Raw genomic sequence first — 17,239 nt, 5'->3', positions numbered from 1 at the left:
AAGGGCCGACTTAACATGTCATTAAGTCAGTTATTTTGAATGCTTATGTGATGTGATAGCATTTGTAAGGAGCCACCACTCAAAATTAGTTCGTAAATTTATTTCTAAAAATGTTAAACATTGAACGTTTGAATTATATTTAACAGTCTAAACATTCAGATAATTGCAAAAAATGATTACATACTAGCTGTACTACCCGGTTTCGCCCGGGACTTGGATTCACCACGGGCCTTTGTCTCCCAGGGGCAATATTCACAAACCACACCAGTTACTCGTTTGAGGCCGAGTCGACCTAGGGGAGGCCCAGGACCGGTTCAAATAATCGCCACCGGTGGTGGCCATGAGCGGGAATCGAACTCGGGTCGTCGGGTTCATAGTGCAGCGCGCTAAAAAACTGCACTGCAATGCGTTAAGCTTCCACATGCGTGGGTAACGTGACAGATTTTACGTCAGCTCGCTTGCTGTGCAAAATAAATATGCATTATTGAGCTCCCCCCCCCAAATAAATACAAAAGTCTATTTTTATAATTTTTGCATGGTGTACAGTCTGGAAAGCACCCACATGGCAAATTTCCAGTTTGCTGCATGTCGGGAAGTACGCTAAACATTTTGAACAGACATTCACAAATTTGCCTTTTATATATATGGAGAAGACCACTTTAAGTACAGATAAGAACAATAAGTACTACGTTAGCTTTGTTCTAACACGGGCAACATGTAAATTTGCACGTTGTACATACAGTGAGCAATAAAATTATGTAATGTGTTGGCTACTCATTAGTTGCCTGGTACACAGTTGAATGTTTCACTTCCCAGAGGCTTGATTGCTTAATCACCCTCTGAAAAGACAAAAGAACGAAGCAGTCTATAAAAAAGGTAAAATGGTAATGTCCAAATATTCAAAGTAAAGTCGCGTAAAATGGAAATAAAATAATAAATGTTTCATTTTTGTTTTATTTCCATTTTACGTGACTTTACCGAAAGAACCAAGAAGATGAATCCCTGCAGTCACGAAAGCTTTAAATCGAAATTTAACATTCAAAGTAATTATGAATGGTCACATTTGTCTCAAATAGGATTATGTAAATGCACTGCACTATATTTTACTGTGTTAGTGTGGGACAGTGCTGGCCCTTCAACAAAGCAACTAGAAAAGGTTTATGGACCTATAACGGTAGAGAGGATGATGGGTCTTTCATGGAAGTATCAAACTCATGAAAGTGTGGAAGAGAAGAGTTGTTATGCGATGAGGAAAATGCTGATGGGTGGGGCACGTGCAGGATGGAGGGCAAGTTATCAAGACATTGTAGTTGCACCCAAAGGTTAACCAATGGGATAACCTAACAAGAGGAGACCGAGGACATGTCAAGTGTGAAAAATGTTGGGCATAAACATTGCAACAATGAAACCTAGCGCAAGGAAGTAAATTCAATGTGGCAGGCAGAATTACTTTTAAAAGTTGTTAAATCTTTCTGTTAAATGTGCTACGCAGCCGCATGTCTCAGGAGGCTCAGAGGCAAAATCCCAAAGGTAGGGAAGAAAGCCAAAGTCATCACCATCTTAAAAACCTGGAAATCTGCAGCTGCAGGGGCAAATTATCCCTCGTCCTCCACCTCCATGCCGATAGAATGGGCTTTGCTTGCCAGACTTTACTACATTATCGATGTTCAACTGCCTCCCCAACAAGCCAGATTTGCAACTGGCCATAGCTGGTGCGAACAAATCGTTGCCTTCACCACCTTCATTAGAAACTGATTTCCAGCATCAACAGAAAATTGTCACAGCAACGATTGAACTCTGCTGCCTATGACTCCGTTTAGCGTCATGCACTAATGAAGTTGGCAAAAATCAGATGGCCTTCTACTGTACACACCTAATCGACACGATGCTCAAAACCATATGTTCAGATTACAGCAAGTCCTCGCGTTCATAATAAAGGTTTTTGGGTTAGATCGCGTTATTTATAAATGTGTCGTAACCCTCCACCACCCGACACGGCCAATCAGCAAAAAAGTGTCACGTTGACAAAAGACAAATAGTTCACTACTTTAGCCCACCGGTGTGTTGAAACGTGGTAATCAAACTGTAAATGTTGTGGATTCACTCTTCAACACACCAGTGGGCTAAAGTAGTGAACTATTTGTCTTTTGTCAACGTGACAATTCTTTTTGCTGATTGGCCATGTCGGGTGGTGGAGGGTTACGACACATTTATAAATAAACGCGATCTAACCCAAAAACCTTTATTATGAATAATATTGGTCGTGAAAGCCTACGTGTTAAAGTCCTCGCGTGTTCACACAATGCGTTTGTGCTATAACATGGTTCTTCCATTGGGGAACATTTTCCACACAATGCGGAACACACGTTTGGGCACAGAACACACCCATTATAAACAGTTTGAGCAGTCGACAACGAACTACTTTTCAGAGCTGTGCAGCTGAACGGTATGTTATTCGGAACGATACAGTAACGCAGCGGTACACAATTATTTGCCCCGTCAATTGTGTATACATCGTATCTCGCCAAACTATATCGTTACATTATTTATGGTGAAATTGTTTTCACTATAACGCATTTTTGGTTAACATGGCACTACTGCGTTAAGGACAAACTCTACATCGCTGGTAAACAGCTGCAATTGAATTATGAACAATGGTCTCCGTCAAAGATCAGTAATGGCACGTGATTATTTAACATACATAAGTGACCTGCCATGTACACCTCACAAATTCATATATGCTGATAACATACCTCTCGAGAACATTTCATCTCCCATGCAAATTGCATGCAGGATTACAAGTTCTTGCCAACGACAAGCTACCCATCGACTAAGACATCAAAAATTTAACTTAACATTGTCTCAAGTGCCTATTCCCCTTCTGGGATCACTGTCAAAATCCTAGAATCTCTTCCAGATCCAGAATAACGCTGGCGACTAGTGGATCAATGATGGCCAAAATAAACACCTAATTCAAGACCCAAACATCGCACCTTCTGGCTTTTGACATTCTTTGAAAACACTGGTGTACTATCAACCACATTAAAACATCAACAGGCCGCTGCACACATCCTTCAATGGAAAATTAAAGAAAAGCCACAGTGCCACTGTGGCCATGCAACCCAACTTTGGACCACATAGTAAGATGTCAGTACTCCTTCAAATGGAGGAAGAGCAACATTATAGTCCCCTGAAGCCCTCTTGTGGCTAGCAGACCATGGAATAGGCAATTAGTTGCTGAACAGTCATATGCAAGAACAGAAGAGGGAGCAGCTCCTGACAGATCTGTTCTAGTCACAACCATTCAAGTTGGGATTATGGGCAGAGCTTACCGGGCATGACTTTTCTCCCTGCAAAGCGGTCCAAGTAAATTTGTGGGAGTGGGAAGTCCAGGTCCAACTGGTCTAAAAGGTTGGGTGTTATTGCCAGCTCCAGGGACAGTCGACCTCCGTGCACCATCTCTTCGTTATCCAGTGCAAATGAATTGAGGAAGTCGTCGTCCAGACAAAAGGCCTTCTTACTAGATTTTTCGTCAAGCTCGGACTCTCTCGGCTCATTTACAGCCTCCATTTCATCAGCGATTGCCTTTTTACCACTGATTGCTGGCACCTGTTTGGAAGTGAAATCTTTCAAGAGCAATCGCGTGTCATCTTGCCACCTATCATGACCACCATTGTCTGGACACCAAGGATGCTCTGCCGCTGCCACCATTGCACTGTTGTCCTCCATGCTGTCCTCGGCACACAGCGAACCTGGGGAGCTGTGGCTGTCTCCCAGCACAGGCATCGTCTCGTTGAGGATTCCAAACTGGGCAGCATCATCAATTTCGTACTTCTCTTTCCCCAGATGCGGCCATCGATTTGGCCAATTATCAGATGAATTAAACGAGGCGGTGGAGGTTTTTGTACAGCCATCAGCCTCTGGCTGGTTTGAAACTTCGGGTAAAACTTGCCTGTCCATCTCTGGCTTCACCAACTCTGGCTTCACCAAGTCTAAGCTTAAGTCCAGCAAGTTGCTTTTCAGCATTGATTCTTGACTTTCAAGAGGTAATTTGGCCAGTGTAATTGTATCAGTAAACTTCATTAACTGTGGAGAAAAACTGGCGTTGTTGCCAGCATATTCTGAAAACAAAGCTGGGAATGGGGTTTGGGACATTAACAGCGGCGACCGAATTGGTGAATAGTCCACACTCTTATCAACTGGCTTCTGAAACAATCTCTTTAAACGATCTGCCGTAGTGGTAAATGGGCTCATAAAATACATTTCATTTGAATCATTGCAATCCTTTTTCTCTGAGTGGGAAGGTTTGATCATATGGTGCTCCTGTGCTGCATGCTCGCCGAAATATTCCGCATGTTTTGTTGAAGCCTGGTTTCCCACAGCATTTGCAGGCCGGTTGTGTTCCCAGTCTAAACTTGACTTTTCCTGCAAAAAATTTACACATTCCAAAACGTTCTGGTAATCTCTTAACGATCCAATGCCATCATCCATCTTATTCAAGGGAATATTAAGAGGCTGCTCTTTTTTAGGCTGCATTGATAAATCTCCTCTTGGTAAGAGGCTGCCATTCCCATTTACTACAGCGTCCCTATCTGAGGCACTGATCCTTTTTGATTCCGTTGTATTTGCCCTGTAGGCGTTCAGAGGTTGGGGACCCCAAACACGAGACACAGGAAAAGCTGTGTGTTGGTCGCCTTCTTGTCCCAACTCAAATAAGGAATTGTCCGATTTCTTGTCAGAGATTGGTGCCAGTTTGTTTCCATCAGCATCCGTAAAACTATCTGGTGTCTCATCCAAGAGCTGTCCATCAGTGTCTTCCCTCCACGTAGCCCTCACATCTGAAACTAAAGTAAAAGACTGGTGAATAAAACACATCTCCAAAATAACACTTCTTGCACTTTCATTTTGAATATATCAGGTCACAACTAGGACTATGAATTCCAAACAATTGTACACACAGCATTTAAAATAAGACAAATGAACTGTAATCAATACACAGATGTTGTTTACTTCTAAACTGCACGTGATTTACCTGCTCTATAAACTGTGGAAATAAAAAAAACACGGGGTAAATCATTCAATTAGCTTTCGAAGATTAACTTAAGCCAGATTAATCTCTGCGGGCATCCCACTCATACCCATTTGGACAGGTGTCCTCTGCAGCTCCGACTTGATGATGAATGGATTGCTAAGCATAGCAGTGGCTGGATCCTCCGCCCCCTCTAGTGCAAAGCACGCACCATCTCCGACCATCCCGAGTGTCACTGCTTCTGCAATCTAAAATTCAAACCAGAGAAGACAATTTTAGGTAAGATCTCAAAAGGGTACCACACAGAAACAAACGGAGTATCCACTTCGCAATCTGTCTGCCCCGTATCTGTACGTGCCAATTTCTCTCCATTTGGTTCGCTCATCAGAAGGCAGGTTTTATATAGGGAGGCAAAGTGACATCCAGGCACTGACTGGCCGACTGGACATATATCATGCTTCCCAAAGTATTTTTATTTAATCAATTTTCACAGCTGGGTGTCAACGATATTAATTAATGATTTACACCAATTCCCTCCCCCAGACAACTTTTGGCAACATCTCAGCAGACCAGACAACTTTCTACATCTCATCTTATAAGTATAACCATAATGACTAACAAATAATTATGTAACCACTAACTTTTGTCTATGGATCACACAGATTGCCACATATTTACTTGTGTTCACTATCTGACCGGGTGGCTCAGATGGTAATGTGAGTGGCTCACAAATTGCAAGTTGCGAGTAAAAAACGTTGGTTGGGGGCTGATTCAGGCTATCATCCCTCCATGCTCAATAACAGTAATACCACTGTGGGGAAGTTAAGTCATTGTCCAATGGATAGAATTACTCTTGCCATAGGAATGTGTAATTTCCACCACTGGCTCAGGGCTTTAAAACAGATGATTAGTGTTTGCTGCTGGATGACAAGAATGTCAATGGATGATTTTCCACCAATATCCACACCTGCTCTGCCAGTTTGTCATGTGCCCGCTCCATAGCAGTTTTTGCTTCCAGGTTAAAGTCCTTTGCTTGCGACTTCCATGCTGGCCTCCTCAACCTGGTCTCTCCCTTCCGAGTCCTCTGTATTCAAAAACACAAATGTTATTCATAATAAAGGTTTTTGGGTTAGATCGCGTTAGTATAAGTGTCATAACCCTCTACCACCCGACACAGCCAGTAAGGTTTGTCACGTAAACAACGTGCCATTTAGTTACTACTTCAAGCCCACCAGCGTGTTGGAGAATAAATCCACAACATTTACAATTTGAATATGACAGTTCGCATGTAAATTTGATCTAGCATCATAGTGCTATTTGCCAGAACAGTGAAGCAATCCACCGGCTTCCAGTCTTAAATAAAGCAAGATGACATCACTGAACCCATCAGGTGCAGAGATCAGAGGAGGGGGGTTATTGTAATTATATAACAGACTAGCAGGAAGTACCTGGCAAAAATATATTTCAAAACTTGCCTTCTCTTAAAAACATAACATATACATACAAACGCTAAGCTATTGTGAAAGCCAGGCGTTCTGTTTGTCCATTAACAAAATTATAACAAGCTTGCAGAAGTCCTGAATCAAAAAGTAATAGAAAGTGGGGGTAAATATTTGATCTAAAGGATTGTCAAAAATTGTCAAGAATTGTCAACCCCCACCTCAAAAAATATTTGTATTCCCCCGTAGGCACTGCCAGAAGTTGTGTTTGAGAGCATTTAATATTTCCTTGGTGTTCTTTTAGTGTTATGCTGTTACATCCTGTCTGTCCAATATAGCCTCTGCCACATAAGCAATTATCCGATACACACCTTCTGTTGATAACTTAGGCATTTCATCTTTAGTACATAATACTCATTTTTTTATGTTGTGTACCGCCAAATCTTACCGATTGTTTCTCCAAAACTGTAGCCAATTACTCCCGCAAAATAGTATTTAAATTGTTTTAATAACCTGATCGTTTTCAGCAGTATTGCTGTTTGATCTCGGTTTGGCATTCAATGCTCTGTTCATTTGAGTATTATTGTAACCATGTAATCATAGCGCTTCTTTAACATTTTTAATCTCTCTCCTCAGACTTTCACCATCTGACACGTTTTAGCCCGATGTCCGAGCGTCTTGAGAGGATTTCTGTGCGGGGTGATAATTGCGAATCTGCATTGAGATAGGCATCAGTGTGCATTTCCTTTCGGTAAACGCAGTGTTATTTTAGCATTTAGGCCGCGTCCGACCAAAATATCCAGGAATGGGAGTGTGTCATTTACCTCCATTTCCATGGTGAATTGGATGGCTGGGTTTTTCGAATTGAGAGGATTTAGAAAGTGTTGACGTATCTTTACCATGTGGCCAGACAACCAAAGTGTCATCCACATATCTAGCCCAAAAGATGCTTTTAGTTTACTTGAAGCAAGTCCTCTTGCTTCAAAGTTGTCCATGGACAGATTCACAATAGTAGGAGACAAAGGAGAAATCACCTCTACATAAAGAAGTGTTATATTCTTTGGGTCTTTCGGTAAAGTCACGTAGATAGGTTGAAAGAAAATAACAAAAAACTACGACGTTTCGATCACAACGACAGGGATCATTTTTTCTCCTGATGACGATCGCTTGTGTTGCGATCGAAATGTTGTCGTTTATTATTTTCTTTCAACCTATCTACACGACTTTACCGAAAGACCTAAAGAATATGAATTCCTGCAGTCACGAAAGCTTTAAGTCAAGAAGAAGTGTTATTTAGACAATGAGTAAGGCAGGTTTACCAAAAGATATTGCAAAACTAGCTGACCAGAGTAATTTAATTAATTGGAACCTTAGTAAAGAGAAATTACAAAGCCCCACCCAAATATTAGGGTTATGTCGAATATCTTTAAATCACATTCTCAAGACGTTCTGAAATTCTTATGAATGAAAATGTCCTACAGATGTAGGGCTATATTTGTTTAGTGACATATTTTGATCATTTATATGTGGCAGTCTATTGTACTTACTATGGGTCTCAATGGGATACCGATTTCATGAATCTTTGGTAGCCCTTACAGTCTAGGTGGTTTAGAGTGGGGCTGAATAATTCTATTTGAAATCGAAATCGCAATTTGAAACAATGCGATTAGCAAATCGCAAAGGCTGAGATTTTTTGCGATTTGAAAATTCCTATTACTTTTTTATTGGAATTGTAAAATTTATTATTATAGCTTTAACTTAACAACTGTTCGATTTCAATTACATTTTTTAAATAAATACATGTTGGAAGCAATTAATATATTTTAAGTTCTCATCCTTGCAATAAAATACAGAGCAGTTCATATTTTGATGGTATCATGTGGTAATGCTCCATCACGTTTTAAATCTATTACACTGAATATTGAACTGAAGCCTGACTTAACATTTTTGATCGCAAATCAAAATCGCAATCTGTCAGAAAAATCGCAATTAGATATTTCCCCCAAATCGTTCAGCCCTAGTTTAGACGCCCTTGGCTGAATTTGGTATTGCTCGGCCTTTGGAATGAATTTGCAATGATTTCAGTAGTCTTGTGTTCTAAAGCAGGGGTCCCCAACCCCCGTGCCGCGAACCGGTACCGGTCCGTGGCCTGTTAGCAACCGGGCCGCACAGCAGGAGGTGAGAGCGGCGAGTCCGCGTGTGGCCCGCCCCCATTATTTTATTTACCACTTCCGTCCGCGCCTCTTTCCCGCACAGCCCGCTTGTCTCAGTCAGTTTTGGTAAGCCCACAAGCTAAGCCTAGCTAACCAAAATGAGTAAAAAACAAAGGTCGCTGGAAAGCTTCTTTGGCAAAATTCAAAACGGATCTTGAATTTACTACTATGAGCCAAGAATGTCTGTCCCGCACATGACGACATCACTCCACGTCGGCCAGCCCCCCTCATTAATAATCATGAAGGTGAGGTCTTCCAAATGGACACCGCCCCCCCATTAATTAGCGGGTGACGTCACTCCACATGGGGGGGGGGGGCGAGGCGCCTCCTCCCCCCTCCTCAGCGTCAACTTACAACTCTCACTACAAAGGCAGAACCCTCACGTCATGCAATCTCCGTAACGCTATTGAGACGGAAGTAAAAAGGACGTCATGATGAACAAGGGGATTATAACCTTTAAATGAAATAAGTTATTCACCGCGACCTTACAAATTGATGCAATGAATATCATGCCGGTCTGCTTTTTGCTTGCAAGTTTAAGATTTACTGAAATACACCCGTCCTTGGACGGGCAAAAGGAGAGTTACTAATATTCATTCTGTCTGCCCCGTATCTGTACGTGCCAATTTCTCTCCATTTGGTTCGCTCATCAGAAGGCAGGTTTTATATAGGGAGGCAAAGTGACATCCAGGCACTGACTGGCCGACTGGACATGTATCATGCCTCCCTAAGTTTTGGTGTGTAGGATAACAAATCATTATCTCAAAAACTGACCTTCTCTGCTGGTGCAGTCATTGTAGCATTAGGTTTATGACGTAGGCCTTGTTGAGAAGCCCGTGAACCGTCTCCTTCAGAACTCTCCGTTTGGTTGAGATGGCTTGGATAGTGAGACCTAATAACAAAAAATACAAAACAAAGGAATGCAAATACAGTCCAAGAGTCTAAAAATAGACATTTATAAAATAAAATAAAAATTGGATAAATGCAGTCAGTGGGTTAAAAGTTGGAGAAACTACTTAACGATATTACAACTATTTGTCAATTATTTAATATTCTCACCTGGGGGTTTTCAAGCCTGATGACATAGGCAAATCGACCTCTGCCTGAAGCGATCCAGCCTTGGCAGATAAATGAATTTGTTTTTCTAGAAAACATGTGTCAATGTGTTAAGTACTTCAGTAGGAAGTTAACGTTCAAATCACATTTTTGAAGTGTCACAAATGTACATATGCTGCAGTTGCAAGAACCACCATACAGCAACAGATGAACCTGTGTTACATTGCACAGAAAATGGTTTATCAACAAAATGTCTTTATTTGTCCAATGGTTTTCATGCGAGGTGCCTCATCAAGATACCTCTATGCAACCAAATTCATTGATAACTTAACGGGGCCATGAAAATCAGTACCGTAAATTTTAGACTGCTAACAATTGTCAAAAGGTAATCTTGAGCAAGACATGGAACAGGAAGTGATAATGGAAGTTAACCCCACCCCTCTCACCCATCCGTGGGTACGGGAAGAGAGAAGGCACATTCTCATCAGAGTCTTCCTCCAGCAGCTCAAGCGACAAAGGTGGAAATGCCGGAAGCAAAGTAAACGCCTGTGGAGAATCTCAAGTTAACAAGAGATCTCTTGGCAATATAAACAGGGAAGTATGAGAAAACTATCTTTGCATTTTATCAAGAACAAAATGGGAGTTACAGCCCTTGCATTATCATCGACAGTGGTCCCTACAAAAAACATGGCAGAATGTACTTCTAATCCGAAATTCTGTGCAGCATTGGGAATTAAACAGGTCTGATATTTGCAATGGAATGGCAGCACAGTATTTATGTACGCATCTTGACCTTATTTTGCACCGTACATAGCCAATGAGCTAAAATTGGAGTATTGATGACAGGGCAAAGTAGCTTGTATTGGAGTGAAAGACGAGTTACAGGATCATTGCTCGTCATTATACAGATTGTATATGGTTTCCACAACTTGATTTAAGAATATCAGACATACAAAAATTAAAAACATTGAAAATTAAAAATGTTTAAATTTTTCAATTAGAGATGGTCATTTAAATAATCTGGCATTGAGGTTTTACCAACTGATCCTACCGGTTGTATGATGAGGGGGTTAAATCCTTTGTTTTTCTTTTCTTGCCAACGAGTGTCCAGTTCCGCCACGGCCTTATTCAAGTCTGGGAGAACCCCTCCGGCTATTGTAATTCTGTGTGAACATGAGAACACCATTCCTTCACGACCATGCTACCAAACAGCCCTTTCACGATCACCCACTCTGCGTGAACAAACTCAAAATCACATCAGCCCCATGCTCGTTCACTCACCGGAGTGTCTGCATCTCCGCCAGGCAAGTAGCCAGGGATGCAGCCTGGCTGTAAAGGTCACGGGCAGCAATTGTTAGGTCAGGAAGCCCCATAATGCGCAGCTCGTCCATGTAGTGGCGCAGCGCCAGCCTGTGCAGCTGTAGGACGCTCAACATGTCGAGCCGCCCAGCCACAAACACGTTGTGCACACGCTGCTGCAGAAAGGAGCACCGCACCATGGCAAAAGTCAGGCAGTCAACCAATATGGACAAAATATTTGTTATGCCGATAGACAATGCACTGGTTATACTGGAGGTAGCATGCACCTGTAAATCTGCTGCTGGGAGGCAACAGTTAGAGGATTAGAGATTGGTTAAATTCCTAAATCAGCTGGACCATAAGGTGACCAAGCTGGCTATAGAGAGTGGATTTTTGAATACATCTGTGTAGACCTTGCTTGTTAATCCCTTGAATGTGTTGTGTGCTCTGGTTTCATTCCTTAATGGAATTAGACAAAAATCCCAATTTATGTCTTGAGACTCAGCGAGGCTTACTTTTATAAATCAAGGGCATTATACAGCTAACCGATTCAAAATGCTGCACTTGGAAAAAGTTCATTGCTTACCTCAGCTATTTTATGTCTTAAAGTTAACTTATTATTTTACTTTCCAATAACAAATCTGGAATTTAAGCCATAAATAGAATAAGTAAACCACTATATCAATGACCGCCCGCCAGACTAAACCGTATTTTTACATGGAAGTGTACTCCTGGCGAAGAAAACTAAACAGTCAACATCACTGCCGTCGTCATACCCGCTTTATCTCCTTCTCACAAAGTGCGAGCAGCATTCGTGGAATCTTCACGTCAACCGCGGCTCCGTCCAGCTGGTAGCGATCAGCCTCTCCACTCAACACGGCGTCCACTGCCTCCACACTGGGCTCAAGTGCCTTTAATGTCCCCTCCAATGTAGCCCACATGGCACGTACCTACATTTCAGATTATGGGTGGGATACAATTATCAAATGGTGCATCGTTATCAGTCAATATCATCAGAAAATTGGTAACACAAACTTATGCTGGTGAACAATTGCTTGTTTCCAACCTCTTTCAACATCATCTTGTTCTCTTCGGTTTTACGAGCCAAGCACTCTTCCACTGCAGCATCCCTAACGAGAGCATGCAAAAGTCAATGTAAAAAAAGCTTTGCTTGTTTACAAGTCTGAAATTATGTATACAAACCTTATCTATATACACTGATATCAGGCAGCACCTTTGTAAACAGGAGAAACGCAACCTCGTTTTGTAAAGTAAAAGATTGATTTGCAACACTGCACCACACAGACCACAATACTAACAGTGTACTTTGTTTTGTTACCAAATATAATAAAATGCAATTTGAAAAAATGAGCGTACATCCCGACACATTTTTATACCACTCAACAATGTGTATAGAGTCCTTCACAAATAACCACTCCCAATCTGGCTACCATCTTTACCAAGAAAAAAAAGGCTTGCTACGTGTCGGTATCACTTTGCAAAAGACTGCATATACCGCTGCAGTGAATAAAACAATACTTTAAATTGTAAATAGTTACGTGAAATTTGCGCACCCTTCTTCATTCGCCAATACGTAGCCACAATCCTTCACTGCACCAGCCATTTTCTTCTCCTGCTTTTGTATTTGGACTGTGAGCTCCTTGCATTCTTTGTCCAGTGATCTGGAGAACATTCAAGGATAACATTAATCAGAGCTATTCTTTACACTCAATTATAAAATCACTCATGAGGACAGTAGCCGTTCAACAATACAATTATTTTTAAAGGCTTACGCTCAGACTAGTCACATAAATTGGTTCCTAAAATGCAAGTCCCAAACTGGAAACTATGAAGGTAATAAATTGTTCAAAAATGATTGAGAGATGGCAACTGGATATATTTAACACAATCGTCAGTGTTATTAGAGTACCTCACAATCATAAGTTTTGCATGTTCAAATATTTATGGGGGCCAACTCATAACCATAATCCTAAGGTTTTCTAAAACATCTGTGTGGGAAATCAAAGGTTATCCTACAGACTCCTGCTCACCATAGACATGGGGATTACTACTGATGGATTAGGGAAAGACAAGCACCCCATATATATTTTTAGCAGCTCTGTTATCCGGCATCCATGGAGAATGGAGGGTACCAGTTAAATAAAATATTCCGGTTATACTTGTGGTTCACCAAATTTTGCAAGTACAAACTTTTCAAGAAAGAAATAAAGCCTAAATTTTAACCATGATACAAGATAAAAGATACTGTTTTACAGAGGTACTCACCAGCCAGTTGGAAAGCATTCCAAGTTGATTGTAGAGAAGCAGTGGGGCCGTTTAGAGTACAGTATACAAAGTACAGTGCTGTATGTACAGACTACCGCAAGTGCCACCAATCGGTTGCGTCCTGAAGCTCCATAACGAACAGATCTATGATAAGCAGACGGCAAGATGCCAGATGGCTGTCGGAATTTTTCCGGACATGCAAAGGAAGATTTTTGTATTGCCGTCTGACAGACACCAGCTAATAGAGCATTCCGGAGAACAGAGCTTTTGCAAAACTTTGGCTTTTTTTCCCTCCCTCATTCAAGGCGACAAGCCTCGAGGAGCTCACAGAGCCACTTCGGAGGCAGCAGTGCTCACCTGTTATTGTTCCACGACTCCTCTATGTCCACCTGCATGCGGTGCACGCGCTGCAGCGTCTTTTTCCGCAGCAGTGCCGTGTCGGCAATCAGCCTCTCGGCCACCACATCCTCCATGCCATTCAGCCTGGGCTTTAGTGACGCTGGTGGGATCATGCGCGACCGATACTCGTCCACTGCACGCCACAAATATCAAGTACCATGCAACTGTTGGCATGTGCATTCAAAAAAACAGGCCACTTTTTTAATTTTCTTGCTATGGTTTTCACACCTGATGAAGATTGCTTGTGTTGCAGTCGAAACGTCGTGGGAATTGTTTTATATTTTTATTATTTTATTGTTTCCCTTCTATGTGGTGACTTTACCGAAAGAACCAAGAATGTGCATTCTTCTTGCTATTCCTAATCGACAAATTAACCATTTTTGTTTTAGAATTTTCTCAAAAATTGCCAAGTTATGCAGATTTGTGGAACTCTAAAAAATACACTGTGCTTTAAGGTGGCCAGGAAATATCAGAACAGCAAGTGACTTTGTGAGACCATCCATGGAAACCTTTTTAAGTGTTCTGCCTTTTCTCCACATTGCATTTTTTTAACACTCAGGTAAAAAAAAGAATGTTTGACAAACTTTATCATGCTTACCATTTTTAAATTTTAAAATCTGTTTCTCCAAGACGTAAATGCAGAAATGGTACATGACGTTTATAAACAGGTTTCCCCCAGGAGAAATAAACAAGGAGTGCTGAATCTGTGGAAATCCACAGCTCTGCTTTTCTTCCTGTCAGAGAACATACAAGCAAAACCACAAACACTGCTAAACTTTGCTGGAAAAAAATTAATTACAATCCGTTGTATAGAGTCATTTTAGTAATTAAGACTACAGTATTACATAAAAATGGACTCATCATTCACTTTATATAGCAGATTTTACTTCCGTGAGATTGGTAGACAGTAAAGACTTACCGATACATCTCGAAGCCAAAAGCTGCATGTTTTGCGAAACATCTGCTCCATTTTTTTGTCGACAATAGGCATGCACAGTCTGAATAAAATAAAAAATGAAAAAGCAGACTAAAATAAAACAGTTACCCATTTAAGTTTATTACAGCAGGCTAGGCACTGAGGAACAGGTATTTTACCTGCATCTGATATCACAATCATTAAATTAATTAATTGTTGAATTAAAAAAACTCGTACATCAACATTGTGGCCTTAACATAAAACATAGGTGATGTGCCAGGCAACGTTTCTTCTTCATCGCACATAATTGTTGATATATGACTATGATATAAATTAAGCGTGGGCGCAGAAAAAAACCGACCTTACCTGAATCGCTCCTTGGCTAGCACTGGATTCAGCTTACAAAATAGAAAATATGTAATGTTCTCAAAGGCACATTTGTTCGGCTTCACAAACATGTCCCTGGTTGAAGACAATAAACATGCGCAAGTGAGTAAACCTTGACATAAAACCAGTCTGATAAATGCTCATACTGTACTGTACATAGAGCCGTGTAAACCTACATCAATTACCGTACACATTACTGTACTGTTTTTTTACACAACAAAAATTACTGATAATGACTGTACAACAGGGTGCAGATAATACAACATGGAACGGAACACACCATCGACTTATAAAACATCCTTCAGGTCACTCGAATATTTGTCCAGTCGTGCCAAGTCATCATCACACAATACCATCACCACCTTGCCATATGAGACTCCTTCCGAAACTGTTATATTTTATATTTTATCAGCCTCTTCCCCCCAACTTGTCTATTCTACTGACACAACCACTATGCACTTCAGATGGACTCGTATTGCGACGCTTGACAATTTGTACTGTATGTTAAGAAGTAATTCTTATGTTAAAATATAGAAACCGTTGTATAGTCATGGAAAGTGAGGCGCATGTGTATACCATCCCTGCTCAATAAGAAACATTCTCAGTGGTTAACTTGTAAAACAATATCCACTGTATGGTAGAACCCCACGTAACAATCTTGAGTACTGTACAGAGTATATACGACGCTGGGCAATTGGCATTGATCTTTAATAAATACGCATTAAATAAGTCCATAGGAGTTTTTATTAAACGCGAGCCCAACTCAATTATCTTACCGCCAGCATCTAAAGACGCCAATATTTGTGTGAACTCGTTAAGTACGATATCCTAGAAGTCTTGACGTATTTAACACACCGATAAACTCTCCTAATCGCCTAACAACTCGAATACCACGGCGATCGTTTAATCATGAAATAATTCACATTCATCAATAGCGCGACTTATAACAGTGATCATTATCACTTAAAAATAAAAGTTAGCGGCCCTCCACTCACGGCCCCATTGAGACGCGGAGGCCGGGCGGCGCCTCCCATCCCAGCAGCAACAGCATCGACCAAATGCGGGCGCCTTTCCCCCCCAGGTCGCACTCCGCCATCGCTGAAGTTCTTTCGTACACGCGCACGATGCTCGTCGCGAAACGTCGACTCTTGCGACGACTTCTACCGCCACTCTGCCTCTTTCCTCACGGGTTTTAAGTTCCGCACAAAAAAAGGCGCCATTCCGAGCGGGTAAAGGTGCTCAGCCAATCGCGTCGTGCCTCACGGACGCCACGCCCTTTTATGACGAGAGCGGGAAAGGGGGGGGGGCGGGCCGGTTTGTAACGGCGTCTTCCATTGGATGAGCGTGGTGACGTCCCCAGTCGAGGGGGGTTGCTCTCCATCCCGCCTCTCTCGCCGCGTGCTTCCAGAAGTCGTGGGGGGCAGATCTTCCGGAAGATGTCTACCGTCAGTTTTGTTGTCATCTTCCGGAATTGATAGACAATGGTTACACGATGTAACACAATTTTGGGTACTAAGTGGTATTTTTTTTATTGCTTTTGCCCAAAAAGTATATAAAATGACTCTTATTCCCCAGAAACTTTGCTTTTGTGACCAGGACTTAATGTGAAGGAATGACACAAATGCGCACCGCGTTTTCTCATTGAAAATAGGTAAATTTCAAAATATCACTGTCCTGGTCACAGAAGCAAAGTTTGTGCGGAATAATAGCAATTTTATGTACGTTTGAGGCATAACCAATGAGGAAATAACACTTACTACCCAGGAACATTTTTTTTGTTACACAGTGTTATTTATCTTGATTAAAAGCTTTCGTGACTGCAGGAATTCATTCTCTTTGGGTCTTTTGGTCAAGTCACGTAGCAAATAATAGATCACGACGTTTTGATCGCAACACAAGCAATCGTCTGCTACATTGGCATTGCTGCTGCATTGGCATTGCTGCTGCATTGGCATTGTTGCTGCATTGGCAATGCTGCTACATTGGCATTGCTGCTGCATTGGCATTGCTGCTGCATTGGCATTGCTGCTACATTGGCATTGTTGCTGCATTGGCAATGCTGCTACATTGCCATTGCTGCTACATTTGCATTGCTGCTGCATTGGCATTGCTGCTGCATTGGCATTGTTGCTACATTGGCATTGCTGCTACATTGGCATTGCTGCTACATTGGCATTGCTGCTGCATTGGCATTGTTGTTGCATTGGCATTGCTG

At 41.6% G+C, this 17,239-nt stretch overlaps 1 protein-coding gene and 2 non-coding genes across 6 annotated transcripts; all 3 read right to left on the bottom strand.

Annotated features, from left to right (window-relative positions):
* Positions 1 to 85: 85 nt before the first annotated feature.
* HAUS6 (HAUS augmin like complex subunit 6) lies at positions 86 to 16,293 on the bottom strand. Of its 4 annotated transcripts, none has more exons than XM_032968545.2 (17): positions 16,020 to 16,293; positions 15,004 to 15,099; positions 14,641 to 14,719; positions 14,320 to 14,455; positions 13,680 to 13,854; positions 12,596 to 12,718; positions 12,103 to 12,166; positions 11,813 to 11,986; positions 11,019 to 11,212; positions 10,789 to 10,900; positions 10,175 to 10,283; positions 9,741 to 9,825; positions 9,456 to 9,573; positions 5,997 to 6,113; positions 5,139 to 5,277; positions 3,333 to 4,844; positions 86 to 839 (listed from the first exon to the last, which is right to left on the bottom strand). In XM_032968545.2, exons 1-17 carry the CDS (start codon positions 16,118 to 16,120, stop codon positions 829 to 831), a joined length of 3,345 nt encoding a protein of 1,114 aa, XP_032824436.1. In that variant the 5' UTR covers positions 16,121 to 16,293; the 3' UTR covers positions 86 to 828. The 4 variants fall into 4 exon arrangements, with proteins under 4 accessions (XP_032824436.1, XP_032824437.1, XP_032824438.1 ...); XM_032968546.2 differs by having other exon boundaries at positions 10,184 to 10,283; XM_032968547.2 differs by having other exon boundaries at positions 12,611 to 12,718.
* Positions 5,361 to 5,493, bottom strand: LOC116950860 (small Cajal body-specific RNA 8). Its single transcript, XR_004404080.1, has one exon.
* Positions 9,278 to 9,410, bottom strand: LOC116950859 (small Cajal body-specific RNA 8). The gene has a single exon (XR_004404079.1).
* Positions 16,294 to 17,239: the final 946 nt, after the last annotated feature.

The sequence above is a fragment of the Petromyzon marinus genome, chromosome 40 (genome assembly GCF_048934315.1).
Source record: "Petromyzon marinus isolate PM22_M1 ecotype Great Lakes invasive population chromosome 40, UKy_Petmar_22M1.pri1.0, whole genome shotgun sequence".
NCBI lineage: Eukaryota > Metazoa > Chordata > Hyperoartia > Petromyzontiformes > Petromyzontidae > Petromyzon > Petromyzon marinus.
The sequence above is the reverse complement of the archived record's forward strand: the minus strand, read 5'-3'. Positions and strand labels throughout refer to the sequence as shown.

What these genes read in the sequence shown, in the direction of transcription:
- HAUS6 (XM_032968545.2), bottom strand. Translation starts at nt 16,120, where the DNA reads ATGGCGGAGTGCGACCTGGGGGGGAAAGGCGCCCGCATTTGGTCGATG. An exon ending in GATTTTAAAATTTAAAAATG is followed by an intron (nt 13,855 to 14,319) that starts GTAAGCATGATA and finishes TGTGGCGTGCAG; the next exon opens with TGGACGAGTATCGGTCGCGC. An exon ending in TGACTGCACCAGCAGAGAAG is followed by an intron (nt 6,114 to 9,455) that starts GTCAGTTTTTGA and finishes TTTTGAATACAG; the next exon opens with AGGACTCGGAAGGGAGAGAC.